The sequence below is a fragment of the Mus caroli genome, unplaced genomic scaffold (genome assembly GCF_978045245.1).
Source record: "Mus caroli unplaced genomic scaffold, Mus_caroli_1 scaffold_4, whole genome shotgun sequence".
Classification (NCBI taxonomy): domain Eukaryota; kingdom Metazoa; phylum Chordata; class Mammalia; order Rodentia; family Muridae; genus Mus; species Mus caroli.
Genome location: NW_028227259.1, coordinates 155590807 through 155616869, shown reverse-complemented (window position 1 = coordinate 155616869; position 26063 = coordinate 155590807). Strand labels below are relative to the sequence as shown.

At 39.6% G+C, this 26063-nt stretch overlaps 1 protein-coding gene across 1 annotated transcript in view; it reads left to right on the top strand.

The window, feature by feature from the left end:
• Positions 1-26063, top strand: part of LOC110288272 (vomeronasal type-2 receptor 26-like) — a 56712-nt gene that overhangs the window by 19247 nt on the left and 11402 nt on the right. Inside the window, exons 4-5 of the mRNA XM_085836354.1 lie at positions 3696-3923; positions 5806-5929. Of these exons, the coding sequence (XP_085692480.1) occupies positions 3696-3923; positions 5806-5929 (352 nt within the window). The remainder of the gene's footprint in view (positions 1-3695; positions 3924-5805; positions 5930-26063) is intronic.

The following is a 26063-nucleotide window of genomic DNA, read 5'->3' as shown; positions in this document are numbered from 1 at the left end:
TGTAATTTTTAGTAATTTTTCCATTTTTAAAATTTTAGTATTATTGAAAACAACATTTAACATAGAGATTGATGCAGTTTGGGAACATGAATTCAAATAGTGTGATATTAGATACATTTGTATCACTTTTGTACAGATAACTGACTACCTAAACAACGGTCCTTGTAACATGAATTGTTATTTCCTTAACAAAACATTGAAGCTCAGAAGTTGAAGTATTAACATTGTATTCATTTAAATGTGTAATTAAATCATGCTGGAGGATGACTCAGCAGTTAGAAGCACTTACTGCTCTTGCAGAAGACACAGTTTGGGTTGTTAGCATAGACATGATGGCTCACAGTTCCAAGGAACCTAATACACTCTTCTGCCCTCTGCAGGCATCAGGTATGCACTTTGTGTACATAACTACATGTAGACAATACATAAAGATAAAAGTAACAAAAATCTAGGGACAGAGTGTTTAAACGCATATGCAGCTCTTAAGAAGTCCCAGGTTCAGTCCATAGTACCTTTTTTTTTCTTTTTTAATATTTTTATTAGGTATTTTCCTCATTTACATTTCCAATGCTATCCCAAAAGACCCCCATACCCTCCTCCCCACTCCCCTACCCACCCACTCCCACTTTTTGGCCCTGGCGTTCCCCTGTATTGGAGCATATAAAGTGTGCATGACCAATGGGCCTCTTTCCACTAATGGCCAACTAGGCCATCTTTTGATATATATGCAGCTAGAGACAAGAGCTCCGGGGTACTGGTTAGTTCATATTGTTGTTCCACCTATAGGGTTGCAGATTCCTTTAGCTCCTTGGGTACTATCTCTAGCTCCTCCATTGGGGGCCCTGTGATCCATTCAATAGCTGACTGTGAGCATCCACTTCTGTGTTTGCTAGGCCCCGGTATAGTTTCACAAGACACAGTTATATCAGGGTCCTTTCAGCAAAATCTTGCTAGTGTATGCAATGGTGTTAGCTTTTGGAGGCTGATTATGGGATGGATCCCTGGATATGGCAGTCTCTAGATGGTCCATCCTTTCGCCTCAGCTCCAAACTTTGTCTCTGTAACAACTTCCATGGGTGCTTTGTTCCCAATTCTAAGAAGGGGCAAAGTGTCCACACTTTGGTCTTCGCTCTTCTTGAGTTTTATGTGTTTCGCAAATTATATCTTATATCTTGGGAATTCTAAGTTTCTGGACTAATATCCACTTATCAGTGAGTACATATCATTTGAGTTCTTTTGTGATTGGGTTACCTTACTCAGGATGATGCCCTCCAGGTCCAACCATTTGCCTAGGGATTTCATAAATTCCTTTTAATAGCTGAGTAGTACTCCATTGTGTAAATGTACCACATTTTTTGTATCCATTCCTCTGTTGAGGGGCATCTGGGTTCTTTCCAGCTTCTGGCTATTATAAATGAGGCTGCTATGAACATAGTGGAGCATATGTTTTTCTTACCAATTGGAACATCTTCTGGATATATGCCCAGGAGAGGTATTGCAGGATCCTCCAGTAGTACTATGTCCAATTTTCTGAGGAATCGCCAAACTGGTTTCCAGAGTGGTTGTACAAGCTTGCAATCCCACCAACAATGGAGGAGTGTTCCTCTTTCTCCACATCCTTGCCAGCATCTGCTGTCACCTGAATTTTTGATCTCAGCCATTCTGACTGGTGTGAGGTGGAATCTCAGGGTTGTTTTGATTTGCATTTCCCTGATGACTAAGGATGCTGAACATTTTTTCAGGTGCTTCTCTGCAATTCGGTATTCCTCAGTTGAGAATTCTTTGTTTAGCTCTGAGCCCCATTTTTTAATGGGTTTATTTGATTTTCTGGAGTCCACCTTCTTGAGTTCTTTATATATATGGATATTAGTCCCCTATCTGATTTAGGATAGGTAAAGATCCTTTCCCAATCTGTTGGTGGCCTTTTTGTCTTATTGACGGTGTCTTTTGCCTTACAGAAACTTTGCAGTTTTATGAGGTCCCATTTGTCAATTCACGATCTTACAGCACAAGCCATTGCTGTTCTATTCAGGAATTTTTTCTCCTGTGCCCATATCTTCGAGGATTTTCTCCACTTTCTCCTCTAAAAGTTTCACTGTCTCTGGTTTTATGTGGAGTTCCTTGATCCACTTAGATTTGACCTTAGTACAAGGAGATAGGAATGGATCAATTCACATTCTTCTACATGGTAACTGCCAGTTGTGCCAGCACCATTTGTTGAAAATGCTGTCTTTCTTTCACTGGATGGTTTTAGCTCCCTTGTCAAAGATCAAGTGACCATAGGGGTGTGAGTTCATTTCTGGGCCTTCAATTCTATTCCATTTGTCTACTTGTCTGTCACTATACCAGTATCATGCAGTTTTTATCACAATGTCTCTGTAGTACAGCTTTAGGTCAGCTTTAGGTCCACCAGAGGTTCTTTTTTCCTTGAGAAGAGTTTTTGCTATCCAAGGTTTTTACCTTTATAGCAGCTAACAGCTGTCTGTAACTACACTTCCAGGGGTCCAACACATTCTTATGGCCTTCACAAGTACCAGGCATATGTGCAGTTCACACAACTACATGCAGGAAGAACACTAATATGCAAAACCTAAATGAATTTATCTACAAAAATAAAAGTATACTTTAAAAATATCTACTTAATCACTTTTTGATTTTAATTTTGCTTCACATAGTGTTCATATTAAAGTTGAAAGGCAAATGTCATGACACTGACAAAATCAAGAATAAATGAAGACAGACAGTGGGTAGCTTCAGTTAATTTAGTATGATTAACATAAAAATATCTACATATAGAATGTGCAATTTTCATGAGTTTGACGCTTTGCAAAACGTTCTGCTAATATTATCATACAAAGATATATGTCTATATGTACCTGTATACTTCTTTATTTAACTGACCATTCAAACATGTATTGATTGTGTGGCATAATGAAGATAAATATATTAAAAACTATAAACCACAAACATACTGCTCATGACATTTTACTCCAATTTCCAAAACATCTGTTTTCTATTTGGAAACATTTTATTTTGGGTCTGGAAAAAGAAACAGGACCATGTTCCCACTAACAACCTGCTCCATATGTTGTTTCACCTCTTAGACACCATTTCCTTTTGGTTTTGGGAACTTTTACACTAATTTCATGGTGAGAAAATTTCATCTCACTGGAATAAATAGAGAGAAAAAAAGAAAGCCAGATAGGAAGAGAAAAAGATGATTGCTCTTAGGGACCATGGTGTTAGTCAGTGTTTCTATTCTACACAAACCATGAGCAAGAAGCAAATTGGGGAGGAAGGAAAGTGTTTATTCAGCTTACATTTCCACATTGCTATTCCTCACCAAAAGATGTCAGGACTGGAACTGAAGCAGGGCAGGAAGCAGGAGCTGATGCAGAGGACATGGAGGGATGTTACTTACTGGTTTGTTTCCCCTGGCTCGCTCAGATTGCTATCTTGTAGAACCCAAGACTACCAGCCCAGGGATGGCACCACCCACAATGGGCTTTCCCACCGTTGATTACTAATTGAGAAAATGCCTTACAGCTGGATCTCATGGAGGCATTTTCTTACCTGAAGCTCTTTTCTCTATGATAACTGCAGCTTGTTTCAAGTTGACACACAAAACCAGCCAGTATGGCCATCAACCTGTTATTTGTATACACCACTCATAGCCAAATAATGTCTCTCTCCAGCTGCATCCATTTCTGAGGAAAATTCAATTTACAAACGCTGCTGGGGACCAAATAAGTTTTGATGAGAATAAGAATCATATGGAAAAGTATGATATACAAAACTTCATGAAATATGCTAAACAGTACTCATTTCTAGTTAAAGTTGGAGAGTTTGTATCCAAGAGTCCAAAAGATCAAAACTTATTCATCAATGAATCTCTGATTAAATGGCCAAGCAACTTTAATCAGGTCTGGCAAAATTTCAACATTTAATATGTAAAGAAATATTTGAAAATACTAAGGAAAGTGGACTGATTGCATGGTATCTCTTTGAAATTTTAAAATTATTTCTACATTCTAAGAGCTTAGCTTCATTGTGAGCTTGTGAGTGTGTTTTCATGCATGTGAATCCATGTGCCTATTGAAGCCACAGTGAACACTGGTTATCTTATTGAGTTGCTCTCTTATTCATTTTTAAACAAGATCTCTCTCTCTCTCTCTCTCTCTCTCTCTCTCTCTCTCTCTCTCTCTCTCTCAACCATTTGCCTTCTTATTTTTCTGTATTCACTGGACTGCATGCCCAATACGAGCTCCTTCCCTCCATTATCAAAAAGTTTGGATTACAGTCATATATTTCTTCACACAGCATTTTGATATCCCATAAACATGACCAAATTCTGAGCTAATGCTTATGTGGCAAGCATGTTAAACACTGGGCCATCCCTTTAGCTCTGATTCTTGTAATTAAGAAATAAGCCAATATTTGAGAAATTGACTTTTTCACACAAACACACAAACACACACACACTCACCACATTGTTAGCTTTTTCCTATAGATAGAATTAGTTTGAATGAAATTTGAAATTGTATGTGTTCATTCATGCTGCCATGAATGAATAAATCAGTGTTCAGGGCTATATATAGAGGTATGCATTCTTCTTGAGTACACAATATATGTATACTCAAAAATATTTTTATTATAAGTGCATGCTGATGCTTAATGAATACTTCCAGTTCATACAATTCATGTAGAGATATCCATAGTCCTTTTAAGGTTGTGAGGTAGTATAAAGAAGAAATATATTCTGAAATTGGATACAAGGCATTTCTGTAATGAATATTTGTGAGCTGCCTAATATATGTGCTGGGAGCTGAACTCATCTTTCTCTGCAAGAGCCATATGCTTTCTTAACATCTGAGCCAGTTCACCAGTCCCACATATCTGTTAATACACAGATGTTTATGAGGCAGAAACTGAGTCCAAATAGTCGCAAGAGGATGTCTCAGGGAAGGATGGAAATATTTCCTACCATTCATAATTTCTAAAGTATTAACAAACTAAAGTTGTGTTAGAACAACAGTGTGATTAACTAAGAAGGTAATTGGTGAAAATTGGTTTTTTTGTTTTGTTTTTGGTTTTTGGTTTTTTGAGACAGGGTTTCTCTGTGTAGCCCTGGCTGTCCTGGCACTCACTTTGTAGACCAGGCTGGCCTCGAACTCAGAAATCCGCCTGCCTCTGCCTCCCGAGTGCTGGGATTAAAGGCGTGCGTCACTACTGTTTGAAAGAAAAGGAATGGCATTGTACTGAACATGGAGAATCAGGGACCAAATTCACAGTAATGGATCATAATTTGGTGTCCATGGAATATCAACATGTAATGATTTCAGGGAAAGTTGTGACCATTCACCAATGGCCAAACCCTCTTTCATGGAAAAGTAAACTTCCCTTTGCAACTCAATCCGAGTGGATATATGTTAATACAAGATGGAGAATATAAAAGTAGAAATGGAAGGGGCAAGTGTGACTGGGTTTGTGTCTGACAATTGAATTATTCCATCATTCCAAAAAGAAAGGAGATCTGGCTTACTGTCTCAACAGAGAAAATATAGATATTCTATAAAAAGGCTAGTAGAAGTGAGTTACAATGTTTTCACCTTAAAGTAATGTTGAACATTAAGCAATGGGAAGTATGCAAACTTCAGCTCTACATTCTATACTCCCATATAAAGTCCTCAACACTTCTTTATAATAGGCACAATTTCCATAGGTTATATGTATTTAAGTTGTTTGCTTTAAAATATTTTGAAGTAATGTGCAATATTATGACCAATTTTAATGTCTTGCCCTTAGACTCCTCTGTCTGTATGTACTCAGAGCTGTGGTCCAGGGTTCTGGAAAAATCTACAAGAAGAAAGGCCTGTCTGCTGTTTTTCCTGTGTGATTTGTCCAGAGAAGCACATTTCCAACCTAACAGGTAGAAAAATTCCTTTCCTCATAGTGCTTGTGAACAAACAAGGAGAAAGTAAAGAAGAGACTGTGGCATCATATTGCAGAAGTGTTCTCCATATCTCTGTCACTCATCCCCACATCCATTAGCAGTTAGTGTTGATACTTCACAATGTATGAAGGTTTGAATGGCAGTTTTCAGGGTATTAAGTAATCTAAATCCCTACTTCCAAAATATGCCTTTCATTGCATGGAAAGGTCATCTCAGCTCTTGCAGGGATCTATGCTTTAAGAACCCCATGATATATGAGATGTGTAATTGTCAAGGCTATGGAGGATTAAAGCATTTACACTTTGGTCTTCTTCTTCAGCTCCATATGGTTTGTGAGTTGTATTGAAGGTATCAATGAGTACATACCATGTGTGCTCGTTTGTGTCTAGGTTATCTCAATCAGGATATTAGTTCCCTACATTTGCTTATGAATTTCATAAAGTCATTGTTTTTAATAGCTTAGCAGGACTCCATTGTGTAAATGTACCACATTTTCTTTATCCATTCTTCTGTTGAGGGACATCTGTTTCCAACTTCTGGCTGTTATAAACAATGCTTCTTTTGTTGCATTAAATCTCCAACCCAAATAAGCCCTTGCAAGGAAAACACAATTCAATTAATATGAATGTAAGCTGTGCACCTAGATTGGGCAGATCTACCAATATGTGATCCCTTATAACTTGTGGTTTCTCCGGGACATATGCTTCTGCTCCATTTTCCTTCCACTTCCTCTTCATCAGTCTTTCTTTCACTCCTTCCTCTCCTCATTCACCCCCTCATGCTCTCTCCTTCTTCCCTAATACTTTTTGGCTCCACTTTCCCTTCCACTGCCCAATCACCGGCTCTAGTCTTTATTTTACAAGTTAAAATGGGGAAAATCTTCACATGAAGTTACCTGAGTACATGATTCACTCCACATCTCAGGCAGTCCTTATGGGGGAAGAGGAATTAGCATCAAAATAGGAACAGCACTAGGGCAATCCACAGCATGCTATAAACAGTGGAGCATGTATCCTTGTTATAGGTTGGATTACCTTTTGTTTATATGCCCAGAAGTGGTATAGCTGGAATCCTTCCTATTTTTTAACTGCTGTAAACAAAGCAATCATTTTTTTCACATGCACAGCAAATGCCTGTCTAGTAGGATGAGGAGCACTTTGGGCATATACCAAAAAGTAGTATACCTGGGTAATATATATTTATCTTTAGCCTTTTGAGAATTCTCTGCACTGATTTTCACAGTGGCTGCATGAGTTTATAGTCCCAACAATGACAAATGAGGATTTCCTTTTTTTCTGTGTCCCCTCCAGGCCTTGTTGCTTTTTCTGTGAATCTTTGATTTTCTTTCTGTCTTAAGGTGAAATCTCAAAATTGTTTTGATTTACCTTTCCATAATTGTTAAGGTTAATGAATATTTTAATGAAATGTTTACTAGCCATTTGTTTCTTTGTGCATTTGTTTGAGAATTCACTTCTCATCTCCCAGCACTATTGTTTTCTTTAATTAGCCATTTGTTTTTTGGCTGTAGCACAGGAGAGGCCATTTGGGGTAGATGATATGTAAGAATATTCTTGGAGGAAATCTAGTGGTTGGTTGGGGTGTAAACAGAGTCTCCTGACCCTGCGTTAATGTGGGACACCTGTAGATAAGGGAGGAATATATGGGTGAGATTCTCAGAGATTCACTGGACTGGCTCTAGAAGAAATAATAGAAGATATAGATGTGTGGAAAATATTGAACGAGGAGTAGAAGGACCTGTAGATGATGGTAAGTATGAGAGTCCTGGCAGAAACATAGACCCTTGTTCTATTGTAGATAGTTGTGGCCAGACTAAGCTGGGAAAATGAATGTAGAGGCTGGGAAAGGTTATGGGAAATTGCAAGAAGAAATAGATGGTAAAATCTGGAAACTCACCTGATTAGACCCAATGGGAAGAGATGGTGGAAAGCTATATAAATAATTATATTAAATACTAAGAAGAAAATTATAATTTATGCAAGAGGAAGTATCTTATTTTCTGAATGACAAAAAGAAAACACACATTCTGTTTTCATGTCTATGCTTAATGCATCAGAGTCACATATATGGTTAATGTATAGTATTGTTCACAAGTAATTAAACATAACATTGAAAAAGTCATTAAGCATTTAAGATTCTTATGCTGTTGTATGAAATTTGCAGTACTGAATACTTCTGTTAGTATAATACAATGGCAACACCCATTCACCCACTGAACATAAGCTCTATCATAACTTTAGTACTAAAAGAACAGAGCAGAGCTGTCATAACCCATCCTAGAGTTTATATCTATTACAATATTGAATTTGTAAAAATATACATACTGATTGTTCAGTAGTAAAGAAATAATGATGCTTGAAAATGTAATATGTTGAGTATAACTATATTCCTCAAATATTCAAACAACATAAGTATGATTGCATTGAGAACCAAAACACTTTTTCTTTACAAAGCTTCCTTCCTACAATGGTAATACATGTTATATAGAATGTTAAATCCCAGCCCAGGTTTTCTACCCTGCCTTAGACTATTTATGCTTCTGGATGAAAGACACTCACAATCTTTATATTTACAACAAACCTTAAATAACACCAGAGCTGGGATGCTGCCCTCCAATGCTGTTAGAATCTACTTTTCTATTGATAACTTCAAGCTATTACTTACTATTTACTATGTTCCATCTGAGCTGCCCTTAACTACGACAGGGTAGACCTCAGCGTTATGATCTCTTAACTATGAACACATGGTCACTTCCTTGCTCTTCCAGCACATTCTTCTTCTCCTCTAACTTCCGACCCCACATCCAGGAAACCTCAATCCCACCTATGTTTCTTTGGCCTAGCTATTGGCTGTTGCAATTTCAATTAACTGGGACTAGGGTTACTTAGTTAGCATCTTGTGCAGACTCTCTAGTCTCTTGGGAAATAAGTTTTGGGGGCCCAAAATTACCATTTAAATACAAAGAGCAACAGGACAACCTACTATGTTTCCCTCTTTTTAATCCCATTAAAAAGGTTCCTTCTCTTATAGTAATAAACAGTATATAGTAGGAATTACTTTGAAACAATTATAAAAGTTATTAAGTATGAATTATATTGAAAAGTCTAGTCTGTATTTTCTAACTTAGATGAGATAATTACCCTAACTCAATGAGTTTACAGTTCTGTAACTAAATCATGTTTGATTTAATTTGGTTTACCATCTGAAAATCATCCTTTTAAATCTAGAAGATATTTTTTGTGCTAAACTTAAGTCCAATTGTGAGATTATAAAGTCTTCAACCCTGTTAGAGATTTTAAAAGGAATTAAATATTAGCTGAGTATGAAGGAAGCATAAAGACACAGTTGTTGGGAACTAAAAGGGTGCCCCTGGGGAAGAGGGGGAAGGAGAAAACCCACACCCCACCAGAATTTTACTTATTCTCTGGTCTGTCAGGAGTGGGAGAGCTGCTATCTATCTTCCACTCATCCCCAGGTGAGCATCTCCTCTGACCCACTTTTTGGGGGGTGGCAAAGGGAAGCCCTACCTGAGATCCCTGGAGCTACTTTGCTAAAGCTACTGGGGTTATGGGAGAGAGGGATGAGGGAAGAGGTTCCCAACACTGACCAGAGTGAGTGCAGCAGATATTGATGAGCAGAGAGAGACCCTATATGGCTTTAGAGCTTTATTGTAGAAAGGCAGGGGGAAAGAGAGAAGGTAGAAGAGAGAGAGAGAGAGAGAGAGAGAGAGAGAGAGAGAGAGAGAGAGAGAGAGAGAGAGAGAGAAGGCTAGAGAGAAAGAGAGTAGGAGAGAGGAGAAGAGAGAGTAGAGAAGACAAAGAGAGAGGAGAGCGGGGGTGAGAGTGAGGGATAAGAGGGAGATAAGTAAGAGAGTGAAAGATAAGAAGTAAGAGAACAAGGTGGAGCTGAATAGCCCTTTTTATGGTCTTTACTGTTGCTAGGTAACTGGAGACAAGTTTAACCTGAAGGTCAGAAGCTTGGGCTATTGCCTAAGTGACTTTTAGCCATGCTTCTCTTGTGGGGGATATGGGGGACTGTAACTTAGGCAGGGGCCAGAGTTCCAGGAGCATGAGGGAAAGGCTACCGTGTCATGTAGGTGAATTATCACCCTTCGGGGTTCAGACCTCAGCTCAACTGGATTCCCCACACACAGTTTCCAAAACTTAAACAATTGGAAGAGACAGATGACTTCCTGGACAGTCCCCAATATTCCTTATCATGGTGGAGCATTCATATTTAGCCTTTTGGCCCAGAACAACTTACAGACCTTAAGTGAAGCAGGAATTATAAAGAATTAGCTTACCTTGTCTTGGCAGAGGTCAGCATTTGACTCTCTTGTGTCCATGTGTCCTTCTGCATAGCATTTTATCTATAATTAAAATTAGGGCATTTGTGCTCCAGTAGCTAGCTTGCCACAACTGGAGATATTCCACATGGAGGTATTGATACTCAATATCCTTTTTGATGTGGAACTGGGGTGCTGACATAAGGAGATCTTTCTCATAATCAAAAGAACTTTCAATAATGGAATAATTTTAAATATCATATTATGTGACTTTCTGGTGCCATCTATCTATTTGTAGTATTTGCTGTGCTGTTTAGGAATTTTTCCTCTGTGCCCATATCTTCGAGGCTTTCCCCCCACTTTCTTCTTGATAAACTTCAGTGTCAATGGTTTTATGTGGAGTTCTTTGATTCACTTAGACTTGAGCTTTGTATAAGGAGATAAAAATGGATCAATTCGCATTCTTCTACATGATAACTTCCAGTTGTGCCAGCACCATTAGTTGAAAATGCTCTCTTTTCCACTGGATGGTTTTAGCTCCCTTGTCAAAGATCAAGTGACCATAGGTGTGTGGGTTCATTTCTGGGTCGTCAATTCTATTCCATTGATCTGGTATGTCTGTCGTTGTACCAGTACCATGCAGTTTTGGTTTTGGGTTTGTTTTTTTTTTTATCACAATTGCTCTGCAGTACAGCTTGAGGTCAGGCATGGTGATTCCCCCAGAGGTTCTTTTATTGTTGAGAATAGTTTTTGCCATCCTAGGTTGTTTGTTATTCCAGATGAATTTGCAAATTGCCCTTTCTAACTCAGTGAAGAATTGAATTGGAATTTTGACGGGAATTGCATTGAATCTGTAGATTGCTTTCAGCAGGATAGCCATTTTTACTATATAAATCCTGCCAATCCATGAGCATGGGAGATCTTTTCATCTTCTGAGATCTTCAATTTCGTTCTTCAGAGACTTGAAGTTCTTGTTATACAGATCTTTCACTTCCTTAGTTAGAGTCACACCAAGGTATTTTATATTTTTTGTGACTATTGTGAAGGGTGTTGTTTCCTTAATTTCTTTCTTTTCCTGTTTACCCTTTGTGTAGAGAAAGGCCACTGTCTTTTTATTGGGGAATTGAGTCCATTGATGTTAAAAGAAATCAAAGAAAAGTAATTGTTGCTTCCTGTTATTTTGTTGTTAAAGTTGGGAATCTGTTCTTGTGGCTGTCTTCTTTTAGGTTTGTTAAAGGATCACTTTCTTGCTTTTTCTGAGGTGTAGTTTCCATCTTTGTGCTGGTGTTTTCCCTTTATTATCCTTTGAAGGGGTAGATTTGTGGAAAGATATTGTGTGAATTTGGTTTTGTCATGGAATACTTTGGTTTCTCCATCTATGGTAACTGAGAGTTTTGCTGGGTATATAGCCTGGGCTGGTATTTGTGTTCTCTTGGTGTCTGTATAACATCTATCCAGGATCTTCTGGCTTTCATAGTCTCTGGTGAGAAGTCTGGAGTCATTCTAGTAGGCCTGCCTTTATATGTTACTTGACATTTTCCCCTTACTGCTTTTAATATTCTGTCTTTATTTAGTGCATTTGTTGTTCTGATTATTATGTGTCAGGAAGAATTTCTTTTTTGGTCCAGTCTATTTGGAGTTCTGTAGGCTTCTTGTACGTTCATGGGCATCTTTTTTCTTGGGCATGGAAAGTTTTCTTCTATAATTTTGTTGAAGATATTTGCTGGCCCTTTAAGTTCTTCATTCACATCTACTCCTATTAACCATAGGTTTGGTCTACTCATTGTGTCCTTGATTTCCTGGATGTTTTGAGCTAGGATCTTTTTGCGTTTTGCATTTTCTTTGATTGTTGTGTCCATGTTCCCTATGGAATCTTCTACACCTGAGATTCTCTCCTCCATTTCTTATATTCTGTTGCTGATGCTCACATCTATGGTTCCTGATTTCTTTCCTAGGGTTTCTATCTCCAGAGTGGTCTCCCTTTTGGTATTCTTCATTGTTTCTACTTCCATTTTTAGATCTTGGGTGGTTTTGTTCAATTCCAACTCCTGTTTGTTTGTGTTTTCCTGTAATTCTTTAAGGGATTTTTGTGTTTCTTCTTTAAGGGCTTCTACCTTTTTAGCAGTGTTCTCCTGTAATTCATTGAGGGATTTTTGTGTTTCCTCTTTAAGGGCTTCTACCTGTTTAGCAGTGTTCTCCTGTAATTCCTTGTGGGATTTTTGTGGTACCTCTTTAAGGGCTTCTTACCTGTTTATCAGTAATCTCCTGTATTTCTTAAGTGAGATATTAATGTCCTTCTTAAACTCTTCTACCACCGGGACAGGCAGGAGCCTGGCAGACCCCGTTTCATGCTCCAAACATCTGGGTACCTTCCCTGCCAGAGGAGAGTTGTCCACCCCACCTGGGAGGGCTTTGCCAGAGCATATACGGGAGCCATCTTCATTCACAGATCCTGCCAAGACTAGTCTGCACAGGTGAGAGTGTGGATTACAGAAGCTAACAGCTTCTGGGACAGGCAGGAGCCACAGAGCTTCTGTGACAGAACCCGTTTCGGGCTCCAGATATCTGGGCACCTTCCCTGCCAGAGAAGAGGTGTCCACCCCGCTCAGGAGGGCTTTGCTGGAGCATCTGCGGGAGCCATCTTCATTCCCAGATCCCGCCAAGACTAGTCTGCACAGGTGAGAGTGTGGACGACAGAAGTTAACAGCTTCTGGGACAGGCCCTGTTTAAGGCCTTCATCTTCTGCCAGGAGGCAAGTCCGAACAACAGATATCTGTGCACATTCTCTGCAAAAGGAGAGCTTGCCTGCAGAGAGTGCTCTAACCACTGAAACTCAGGAAAGAGCTAGTCTCCCAGGTCTGCTGGTTGAGGCTAACAGAATCACAAAAGGAACAAGCTCTAACCAGAGACAACTATAACAACTGACTCAAGAGATTACCAGATGGCAAAAGGCAGATGTAAGAATCTTACTAACAAAAACCAAGACCACTCACCATCGTCAGAACCCAGCACTCCCACCTCAGCCAGTCCTGGGTACCCCAACACACTCGAAAAAACTAGACCCGGATTTAAAGGCATATCTCATGATGATGATAGAGGACATCAAGAAGAACTTTAATGACTAACTTAAGGAAATACAGGAGAACACTGCTAAAGAGTTACAAGTCCTTAAAGAAAAAAAGGAAAACACATTCAAACAGGTGATGGGAATGAACAAAATCATACTAGACCTAAAAAGAGAAGTAGACACACACACAAAAAGAAAACCCAAAGTGAGGCAACGCTGGAGATAGAAACCCTAGGAAAGAAATCTGGAACCACAGATGCAAGCATCAGCAACAGAATACAAGAGATGGAAGAGAGAATCTCAGGTGCAGAAGATTCCATAGAGAACATCGGCACAACAATCAAAGAAAATGCAAAATGCAAAAGGATCCTAGCTCAAAACAACCAGGAAATCCAGGACACAATGTGAAGACCAAACCTACAGATAATAGGAGTAGATGAGAATGAAGATTTTTCAACTTAAAGGGCCAACAAATATCTTCAACAAAATTATAAAAGAAAACTTCCCAAACCTAAAGAAAGACATGCCCATGAACACACAAGAAGCCTACAGAATTCCAAATAGAATGGACCAAAAAAGAAATTCCTCCTGAACCATAATAATCAGAACAACAAATGCACTAAATAAAAATAGAATATTAAAAGCAGTAAGGGATAAAGGTCAAGTAAGATATAAAGGCAGGCCTATCAGAATTACACCAGATTTTTCACCAGAGACTATGAAAGCCAGAAGATCCTGGACAGATGTTATACAGACACTAAGAGAACACAAATGCCAGCCCAGGCTACTAAACCCAGCCAAACTTTCAATTACCATAGATGGAGAAAACAAAGTATTCCATGACAGAACCAAATTCACACAATATCTTTCCAGGAATCCAGCCCTTCAAAGGATAATAACAGAAAAAACCGATACAAGGACAGAAACCACGTCCTAGACAACGCAAGAAAGTAATCCTTCAGCAAACCTAAAAGAAGACAGCCACAAGAACAGAATGCCAACTTTAACAACAAAAATAATAGTAAGCAACAATTACTATTCCTTAATATCTCTTAATATCAATGGACTCAACTCCCCCAATAAAAAGACATAGACTAACAGACTGGCTACACAAACAGGACCCAACATTCTGCTGCTTACAGGAAACCCATATCAGGGGAAAAGACAGACACTACCTCAGAATGAAAGGCTGGAAAACAATTTTCCAAGCAAATGGTCTGAAGAAACAAGCTGGAGTAGCCATTCTAATATCTAATAAAATCAACTTCCAACCCAACATCATCAAAAAAGACAGGGAGGGACACTTCATACTCATCAAAGGTAAAATCTTCCAAGAGAAACTCTCAATTCTGAATATTTATGCTCCAAATACAAGGGCAGCCACATTCACTAAAGAAACTTTAGTAAAGCTCAAAGCACACATTGCACCTCACACAATAATAGTGGGAGACTTCAACACACCACTTTCACCAATGGACAGATCATAGAAACAGAAACACAGTGACATAAACACTGACACAGTGAAACTAACAGAAGTTATGAAGCAAATGGATCTAACAGATATCTACAGAACATTTTGTCCTAAAACAAAAGGATATACCTTCTTCTCATCACCTCATGGTACCTTTTCCAAAATTGACCATATAATTGGTCACAAAACAGGCATCAACAGATACAAAAATATTGAAATTGTCCCATGCATCCTATCAGACCACTATAAACTAAGGCTTATCTTCAATAACAACATAAATAATAGAAAGCCAACACACACATGGAAACTAAACAACACTCTTCTCAATGATACCTTGGTCAAGGAAGGAATAAAGAATGAAATTAAAGACGTTTTAGAGTTTAATGAAAATGAAGCCACAACATACCCAAACTTATGGGACACAATGAAAGTATTTCTAAGGAAAAACTCATAGCTCTGAGTGCCTCCAAAAAGAAACTGGAGAGAGCACACACTAGCAGCTTGACAACACACCTAAAAGCTCTAGAATAAAAGGAAGCAACTTCACCCAAGAGGAGTAGACAGCAGGAAATAAACTAACAGGCGAAATCAACCAAGTGGAAACAAGAAGGACTATTCAAAGAATCAACCAAATGAGGAGCTGGTTCTTTGAGAAAATCAACAAGATAGATAAACCCTTAGCCAGACTCACTAGAGGGCACAGGGACATCATCTTAATTAACAAAATCAGAAATGAAAAGGGAGACATAACAACAGATCCTGAAGAAATCCAAAACACCATCAGATCCTTCTACAAAAGGCTATACTCAACAAAACTGGAAAACCTGGACGAAATGGATAAATTTCTAAACAGATACCATGTACCAAAGTTAAATCAGGATCAGGTTAATGATCTAAACAGTCCTATATCCCCTAAAGTAATAGAAGCAGTCATTAATAGTCTCCCAACCAAAAAAAAAAAAAAAAAAAAAAAAAAAAGCCCAGGACCAGATGGGTTTAGTGCAGAGTTCAATCAGACCTTCAAAGATCTAATTCCAGTTCTTCACAAACTATCCAACCCATTCTATGAAGCCACAATTACTCTGATACCTAAACCACAGAAAGACCCAACAAAGATAGAGAACTTCAGACCAATTTCCCTTATGAATATCGATGCAAAAATCAAACTCAATTCTTCAACGAATTGGAAAGGGCAATATCCAAATTCATCTGGAATAACAAAAAACCAGGATGGTAAAAACTCTTCTCAAGGATAAAAGAACCTCTGGTGGAATCACAATGCCTGACCTAAAGCTGTACTACAGAGAAATTGTGGTAAAAACTGCATGGTACTGGTATACTGACAGACAAGTAGTTCAATGGAACAGAATTGAAGACCCTGAGATGATCCCACACACCTATGGTCACTTGATCTTTGACAAGGGAGCTAAAACCATCCAATGGAAAAAAGACAGCATTTTCAACAAATGGTGCTGGCACAACTGGTGGTTATCATGTAGAAGAATGTGAATTGATCCATCCCTATCTCCTTGTACTGAGGTCAAATCTAAGTGGATTAAGGAACTCCACATAAAACCAGAGACACTGAAACTTATAGAGTAGAAAGTGAGGAAAAGCCTCAAAGATTTGGGCACAGGGGAAAAAAACCCTGAATAGAATTGCAATGGCTTGTGCTGTAAGATCGTGAATTCACAAATGGGACCTCATAAAGTCGCAAAGCTTCTGTAAGGCAAAAGACACCTTCAATAAGACAAAAAGGCCACCAACAGATTGGGAAAGGATCTTTACCTATCCTAAATCAGATATGGGAATAATATCCAGTATATATGAAGAACTCAAGAAGGTGGACTCCAGAAAATCAAATAACCCCATTAAAAAGTGGGGCTCAGGGTTAAACAAAGACTTCTCACCTGAGGAATACCGAATGGCTGAGAAGCACCTGAAAAAATGTTCAACATCCTTAATCATCAGGCAAATTCAAATCAAAACCACACCTCACACCAGTCAGAATGGCTAAGATCAAAAATTCAGGTGACAGCAGATGCTGGCAAGGATGTGGAGAAAGAGGAACACTCCTCCATTGTTGGTGGGATTGCAAGCTTGTACAACCACTCTGAAAATCAGTCTGGCGGTTCCTCAAAAATTTGGACATAGTACTACTGGAGGATCCCGCAATACCACTCCTGGGCATATATCCAGAAGATGTTCCAACCGCTAAGAAGGACACCTGCTCCACTATGTTCATAGCAGCCTTATTTATAATAGCCAGAAGCTGGAAAGAACCCAGATCCCCCTCCACAGAGGAATGGATACAGAAAATGTGGTACATTTACACAATGGAGTACCACTCAGCTATTAAAAAGAATGAATTTATGAAATTCCTAGGCAAATGGATGGACCTGGAGGGCATCATCCTGAGTAAGGCAACTCAATCACAAAGGAACTCACATGATACATACTCACTGATAAGTGGATATTAGCCCAGAAACTTAGAATACCCAAGATATAAGATACAATTTGAGAATCACATGAAGCTCAGGAAGAATGAAGACCAAGGTGTGAATACTTTGCCCCTTCTTGGAATTGGGAGCAAGGCACCCATGAAAGGAGCTACAGAGACAGAGTTTGGAGCTGAGATGAAAGGATGGACCATCTAGAGACTGCCATACCAAGGGATCCATCCCATAATCAGCCTCCAGACACTGACACCATTGCATACACTAGCAAGATTTTGCTGAAAGGACCCTGATATAACTGTGTCTTGTGAAACTATACCGGGGCCTAGCAAACACAGAAGTGAATGCTCACAGTCAGCTATTGGATGGATCACAGGGCTCCCAATGGAGGAGCTGGAGGAACTACCCAGGGAGCTGTGGAAATCTGCAACCCTATAGGTGGAACACCATAATGAACTAACCAGTACCCCACCCACCCCACCCACCCCACCCACCCCATCCACCCCACCCACCCCACCCCCAGAGCTCTTGTCTCTAGCTGCATATATATCAGGAGATGGCCTAGTCAGCCATCAGTGTAAAGAGAGGCTCATTGGTCGTGCAGACTTTATATGCCTCAGTACAGGGGAACGCCAATGCCAAGAGGTGGGAGTGGGTGGGTGGGGGAGTGGGTGTGGGACGGTGTGGGGGACTTTTGGGATAGCATTGGAAATGTAAATTAAATAAATACCTAAAAAAATTCTTCTACCACCATCATGAGATATGATTTTAAATCAACATTTTGCTTTTCAGGTGTGTTGGGGTATCCAGGACTCACTGTGGTGGGTGTACTGGGTTCTGATGATGCCCAGTGTTCTTGGTTTCTGTTAGTAAGATTCTTACATTTGCCTTTGACATCTGGAAATCTCTGGTGTTAATGTTCAAGCTGTCTCTGGCTGGAGCTTGATCCTCCTGTGATTCTGTTAGCCTCTGTTAGCACTCCTGGGAGTCCAACTCTCACCTGAGTTCCAGTGGTCAGAGCACTCTCTGCAGGCAAGCTCTCCTCTTGCAGTGCAGGTGTCCAGGAGTCTGGAGCTCTGATCAACCTCCTGAGCCCTGAGTTCAAAGCCCTCCTTGTAGGCCAACTCTCCTCTGGCAAGGAAGGTGCCCAGGGGTCTGGGTCTCAGCTCCACCTCCTGACAGAAGATGAAGGTCTGACGGGACCCTGACAAAGAAGCTCTGTTGCTTCTATCTCCCATGTGCTCTCAGGTGATCAGGAGGTCCTGGATGTGCTAGGGGTCCTGCAGTATGGAGAGTCCTCTGGTGCCCTAGACGCCCTCAGCCGGGTTCACACAGAAAATGGCAGGGCTGACCCCGACCTGAATGGATCCCAGCCTCTGGTCTGCTGGGGTTCCTCTGTCCCTGTTCCTGCTGGCACAAGACTCTCCGTGGTTCTTTGGAGCTGATATTGCATTCCACTCACCCATGATCCCGAGGGGATCCCAAGGTCCTTTGGTGTGGAAAGCACTCTGGAGCCCTTAGCAGCTTCCTCTGGGTTCAGAAGGAAGATGAAAGGGGTGGCCAATATACAACTTCTATACCAATGAAAGAAAATATAACTTCAATTCTCCATCAAAATATAAAGATTTTTACCAAGGTAAGATTATGACTATAAAATGTGTTGTTTAAGACTAAATTTAATAATCTATTCCTATTTGTCTATTTTCTGTAATATCTCCATTTTTTCCTTTTCAACCCAGTTCTCTTTAATCAAAGAAGAAAGAAAGAAAGAAAGAAAGAAAGAAAGAAAGAAAGAAAGAAAGAAAGAAAGAAAGAAAGAAAGAAAGAGGAAAGGAAAGACAAAAATCCCTGAGTCTAAGTTCTCTATTTAATTTTCTCCCTGTGCAAAACTATAATTATTTATAAATTTTGCCTTAGATGCCAACACATCTATAATTTATAAAACAACCAAAACCAGACACCCCAAATTAAGGGATGGGGAAATTTTCTATGATTATTTCTTGCTGGATTAGGGTGCAGAATGTTCTTTTGGGGGATCAAGAAAATTAGAAAATAATGTTGTCTTAAGAAAGTCAACTGTAGCATTTATTGTCCATTCTATGTATGGTGAGAAAGTTAGGAGCTTAACTGAAGATCATACTGGAACTATCTGAAAGGCTGGATGAACCGGGATCATTGTGGATTAACAGTGCTTTTTTAAATGATTAATTAATTAGTTAATTAATTTAAGTTTTTACACTCATATTTTATTCCTCCCCGGCCCCCTGTCCACTTTCTTACTATTAACATCCAGTACCTCTTCCCCAACCTCTTTCTCCACCTGGATGTGCCCACCCCCCAACCCTCCTGATCTCTAATCTCTTTGGGGCCAACAATCTCTTGAGGGTTAGGTGCAACATCTCTGAATGAACACAGTTCTCTACTATATTTGTGTTGGGGGCCTCATACCAGCTGGTGTACACTGCTTCTTTGGTGGTACAGATTAATTGAGACTGCTGGTCTTCCTACAGGATGACCCTTCTCCTCAGCTTCTTTAAGCCTTTCCTTTTTTTAAAATACTTTTTATTAGGTATTTTCCTTATTTACATTTCCAGTGCTATCCCAAAAGTCCCCCATACCCTCCCACCCACACTCCTACCCACCCACTCTGACTTTTTGGCCTTGGCGTTCCACTGTACTGGGGCATATAAAGTTTGCAAGTCCAATGGGCCTCTCTTTCCAGTGATGGCCGACTAGGCCATCTTTTGATACATATGCAGCTAGAATCAAGAGCTCAGGGGTACTGGTTAGTTCATAATGTTGTTCCATCTATAGGGTTGCAGATCCCTTTACCTCCTTGGGTACTTTCTCTAGCTCCTCCATTGGGGGCCCTGTGATCCATCCACTAGTTGACTGTGAGCATCCACTTCTGTGTTTGCTAGGCCCCGGCATAGTCTCACAAGAGATAGCTCTATCTGGGTCCTTTCAGCAAAATCTTGCTACTGTATGCAATGCTGTCAGCGTTTGGAAGCTGATTATGGGATGGTTCCCTGGATATGGCAGTCTCTAGATGGTCCATCCTTTCGTCACAGCTCCAAACTTTGTCTCTGTGGCTCCTTTCATGGGTGCCTTGCTCCCAATTCCAAGAAGGGGCAAAGTATTCACACCTTGGTCTTCATTCTTCCTGAGCTTCATGTGATTCTCAAATTGTATCTTATATCTTGGGTATTCTAAGTTTCTGGGCTAATATCCACTTATCAGTGGGTATGTATCATGTGAGTTCCTTTGTGATTGAGTTGCCTTACTCAGGATGATGCCCTCCAGGTCCATCCATTTGCCTAGGAATTTCATAAATTCATTCTTTTTAATAGCTGAGTAGTACTCCATTGTGTAAATGTACCACATTTTCTGTATCCATTCCTCTGTGGAGGGGGATCTGGGTTCTTTCCAGCTTCTGGCTATTATAAATAAGGCTGCTATGAACATAGTGGAGCATGTGTCCTTCTTACAGGTTGGGACATCTTCTGGATATATGCCCAGGAGAGGTATTGCTGGATCCTCCGGTAGTACTATGTCCAATTTTCTAAGGAACTGCCAGACTGATTTCCAGAGTGGTTGTACATGCTTGCAATCCCACCAACAATGGAGGAGTGTTTCTCTTTCTCCACATCCTTGCCAGCATCTGCTGTCACCTGAATTTTTGATCTTAGCCATTCTGACTGGTGTGAGGTGGAATCTCAGTGTGGTTTTGATTTGCATTTCCCTGATGATTAAGGATGTTGAACATTTTTTCAGGTGCTTCTCAGCCATTCCGTATTCCTCAGGTGAGAATTCTTTGTTCAGTTCTGAGCCCCATTTTTAATGGGGTTATTTGATTTTCTGGAGTCCACTTGAGTTCTTTATATATATATTGGATATTAGTCCCCTATCTGATTTAGAATAGGTAAAGATCCTTTCCCAATCTGTTGGTGGTCTTTTTGTCTTATTGACGGTGTCTTTTGCCTTGCAGAAGCTTTGAAGTTTCATGAGGTCCCATTTGTGAATTCACGATCTTACAGCACAAGCCATTGCTGTTCTATTCTGGAATTTTCCCCTGTGCCCATATCTTCAAGGCTTTTCCCCACTTTTTCCTCTATAAGTTTCAGTGTCTCTGGTTTTATGTGTTGTTCCTTGATTCACTTAGATTTGACCTTAGTACTAGGAGATAGGAATGGATCAATTCACATTCTCCTACATGATAACAACCAGTTTTGCCAGCACCATTTGTTGAAAATGCTGTCTTTCTTCCACTGGATAGTTTTAGTTCCCTTGTCGAAGATCAAGTGACCATAGGTGTGTGGGTTCATTTCTGGGTCTTCAATTCTATTCCATTGGTCTACTTGTGTGTCAGTATACCAGTACCATGCAGTTTTTATCACAATTGCTCTGTAGTACAGCTTTAGGTCAGGCATGGTGATTACACCAGAGGTTCTTTTATCCTTGAGAAGAGTTTTTGCTATCCTAGGTTTTTTGTTATTCCAGATGAATTTGCAGATTGCTCTTTCTAATTCATTGAAGAATTGAGTTGGAATTTTGATGGGAATTGCATTGAATCTGTAGATTGCTTTGGGCAAGATAGCCATTTTTACAATGTTGATCCTGCCAATCCATGAGCATGGGAGATCTTTCCATCTTCTGAGATCTTCTTTAATTTCTTTCTTCAGAGACTTGAAGTTTTTACCATACAGATCTTTCACTTCCTTAGTTAGAGTCATGCCAAGATATTTTATATTGTTTGTGACTATTGAGAAGGGTGTTGTTTCCCTAATCTCTTTCTCAGCCTGTTTATCCTTTGTGTAGAGAAAGGCCATTGACTTTTTTGAGTTAATATTATATCCAGCTACTTCACCAAAGCTGTTTATCAGGTTTAGGAGTTCTCTTGTGGAATTTTTAGGGTCACTTATATATACTATCATATCATCTGCAAAAAGTGATATTTTGACTTCATCTTTTCCAATTTGTATCCCCTTGATCTCCTTTTGTTGTCGAATTGCTCTGGCTAGGACTTCAAGTACAATGTTGAATAGGTATAGGGAGAGTGGACAGCCTTGTCTAGTCCCTGATTTTAGTGGGATTGCTTCAAGCTTCTCACCATTTACTCTGATGTTGTCTACTGGTTTGCTGTAGATTGCTTTTATCATGTTTAGGTATGGGCCTGAATTCCTGATCTTTCCAAGACTTTTATCATGAATGGGTGTTGGATCTGGTCAAATGCTTTTTCCACATCTAACGTGATGATCATGTGTTTTTTGTCTTTGAGTTTGTTTATATAATGGATTACGTTGATGGATTTCCGTATATTAAACCATCCCTGCATCCCTGGAATAAAACCTACTTGTTCAGGATGGATGATTGCTTTAATGTGTTCTTGAATTTGGTTAGCATGATGTTTATTGAGTATGTTTGCATCAATATTCATAAGGGAAATTGGTCTGAAGTTCTCTATCTTTGTTGGATCTTTCTGTGGTTTAGGTATCAGAGTAACTGTGGCTTCATAGAATGAGTTGGGTAGAGTTCCTTCTACTTCTATTTTGTGGAATAGTTTGTGCAGAACTGGAATTAGATCTTCTTTGAAGGTCTGGTAAAACTCTGCACTAAACCCATCTGGTCCTGGGCTTTTTTTGCCTGGGAGACTATTAATGACTGCTTCTATTTCTTTAGGGGATATGGGACTGTTTAGATTGTTAACTTGATCCTGATTTAACTTTGGTACCTGGTATCTGTCTAGAAATTTGTCCATTTCATCCAGGTTTTCCAGTTTTGTTGAGTATAGCCTTTGGTAGAAGGATCTGATGGTGTTTTGGATTTCTTCAGGATCTGTTGTTATGTCTCCTTTTTCATTTCTGATTTTGTTAATTAGGATGTTGTACCTGTGCCCTCTAGTGAGTCTAGCTAAGGGTTTATCTATCTTGTTGATTTTCTCAAAGAACCAACTCCTTGTTTGGTTAATTCTTTGAATAGTTCTTCTTGTTTCCACTTGGTTGATTTTACCCCTGAGTTTGATTATTTCCTGCCGTCTACTCCTCTTGGGTGAATTTTCTTCCTTTTTTTCTAGAGCTTTTAGATGTGTTGTCAAGCTGCTAGTGTGTGCTCTCTCCAGTTTCTTTTTGGAGGCACTCAGAGATATGAGTTTCCCTCTTAGAAATGCTTTCATTGTGTCCCATAAGTTTGGGTATGTTGTGGCTTCATTTTCATTAAACTCTAAAATGTCTTTAATTTCTTTCTTTATTCCTTCCTTGACCAAGGTATCATTGAGAAGAGTGTTGTTCAGTTTCCACATGAATGTTGGCTTTCCATTATTTATGTTGTTATTGATAATCAGCCTTAGTTCATGGTGATCTGATAGGATGCATGGGACAATTTCAATATTTTTGTATCTGTTGAGGCCTCTTTTGTGACCAATTATATGGTCAATTTTGGAGAAGGTCCCGTGAGGTGCTGAGAAGAAGGTATATCCTTTTGTTTTAGGATAAAATGTTCTGTAGATATCTATTAAGTCCATTTGTTTCCTAACTTCTGTTAGTTTCACTGTGTCCCTGTTTAGTTTCTGTTTCCACGATCTGTCCATTAATGAAAGTGGTGTGTTGAAGTCTCCTACTATTATTGTGTGAGGTGCAATATGTGCTTTGAGCTTTACTAAAGTTTCTTTAATGAATTTGGCTGCCCTTGCATTTGGGGCATAGATATTCAGAATTGAGAGTTCCTCTTGGAGGATTTTACCTTTGATGAGTATGAAGTGTCCCTCCTTGTCTTTTTTGATAACTTTGGGTTGGAAGTCAATTTTATTCGATATCAGAATAGCTACTCCAGCTTGTTTCTTCAGACCATTTGCTTGGAAAATTGTTTTCCAGCCTTTCACTCTGAGGTTGTGTCTGTCTTTTTCCCTGAGATGGGTTTCCTGTAAGCAGCAGAATGTTGGGTCCTGTTTGTGTAGCCAGTCTGTTAGTCTATGTCTTTTTATTGGGGAATTGAGTCCATTGATATTAAGAGATATTAAGGAATAGTAATTGTTGCTTACTATTATTTTTGTTGTTAAAGTTGGCATTCTGTTCTTGTGGCAGTCTTCTTTTTGGGTCGTTGAGGGATTACTTTTTTGCTTTTTCTAGGGCATGATTTCTGTCCGTGTATTTTTTTTTTCTGTTATTATCCTTTGAAGGGCTGGATTCGTGGAAAGATAATGTGTGAATTTGGTTTTGTCGTGGAATACTTTGGTTTCTCCATCTATGGTAATTGAGAGTTTGGCTGGATATAATAGCCTGGGCTGGCATTTGTGTTCTCTTAGTGTCTGTATAACATCTGTCCAGGATCTTCTGGCTTTCATAGTCTCTGGTGAAAAATCTGGTGTAATTCTGATAGGCCTGCCTTTATATCTTACTTGACCTTTTTCCCTTACTGCTTTTAGTATTCTATCTTTATTTAGTGCATTTGTTGTTCTGATTATTATGTGTCGGGAGGAATTTCTTTTCTGGTCCAGTCTATTTGGAGTTCCGTAGGCTTCTTGTGTGTTCATGGGCATCTCTTTCATTAGGTTTGGGAAGTTTTCTTCTATAATTTTGTTGAAGATATTTGCCGGTCCTTTGAGTTGAAAATCTTCATTCTCATCTACTCCTATTATCTGTAGGTTTGGTCTTCTCATTGTGTCCTGGATTTCCTGGATGTTTTGGGTTAGGATCTTTTTGGATTTTGTATTTTCTTTGATTGTTGTGCCGATGTTCTCTATGGAATCTTCTGCACCTGAGATTCTCTCTTCCATCTCTTGTATTCTGTTGCTGATGCTCGCATCTGTGGTTCCAGATTTCTTTCCTAGGGTTTCTATCTCCAGCGTTGCCTCACTTTGGGTTTTCTTTATTGTGTCTACTTCCCTTTTTAGGTCTTGGATGTTTTTATTCAATTCCATCACCTGTTTGGTTGTGTTTTCCTGAAATTCTTTAAGGGATTTTTGTGCTTCCTCTTTAATGTCTTCTACCTGTGTAGCAGTGTTCTCCTGTATTTCTTTAAGTGAGTTATTAAAGTCCTTCTTGATGTCCTCTACCATCATCATGAGATATGCTTTTAAATCCGGGTCTAGTTTTTCCAGTGTGTTGGGATGCCCTGGACTGGGCGAAGTGGGTGTGCTGGGTTCTGATGATGGTGAGTGGTCTTGGTTTCTGTTAGTAAAATTCTTACGTTTACCTTTCTCCATCTGGTAATCTCTGGAGTTAATTGTTATAGTTGTCTCTGTTTAGAGATTATTCCTCTGATGATTCTGTTATCTTCTATCAGCAGACCTGGGAGATTAGCTCTCTCCTCTGAGTTTCAGTGGTCAAAGCACTCTCTGTAGGCAAGCTCTCCTCTTACAGGGAAGGTGCACAGATATCTGGCATTTGGACCTCCTCCTGGCCAAAGATGAAGGCCCAAAACAGGACCTTTCCCAGAAGCTGTGTTGCTTTGGCCTGTCACAGAAGCTGTCAGCTTCTGTGGTGCACACTCTCACCTGTGCAGACTATGTTCGGCGGAGTCCAGGAACCCCTTTCAGCCTTTCCTAATTCAACATCAGGGGTCAACTGCTTCTGTCCATTGGTTGGATGCAACTATATGCATCTGACTCTTTCAGCTGTTGTTGGGTCTTCCAAAATGTGATCATGCTAGGTCCCTTTTTGTGAGCACTCCATAGCCTCAGTAATAGTGTCAGGCCTTGGGACCTCCCCTTGAGCTGGATCTAATGTGGGCCCATCGCTGGACATTCTTTTCCTTAGTCCCCTCTCCATTTCCACACCTGTAATTCTTTCAGACAGCAACAATTATGGGTCAGAGTT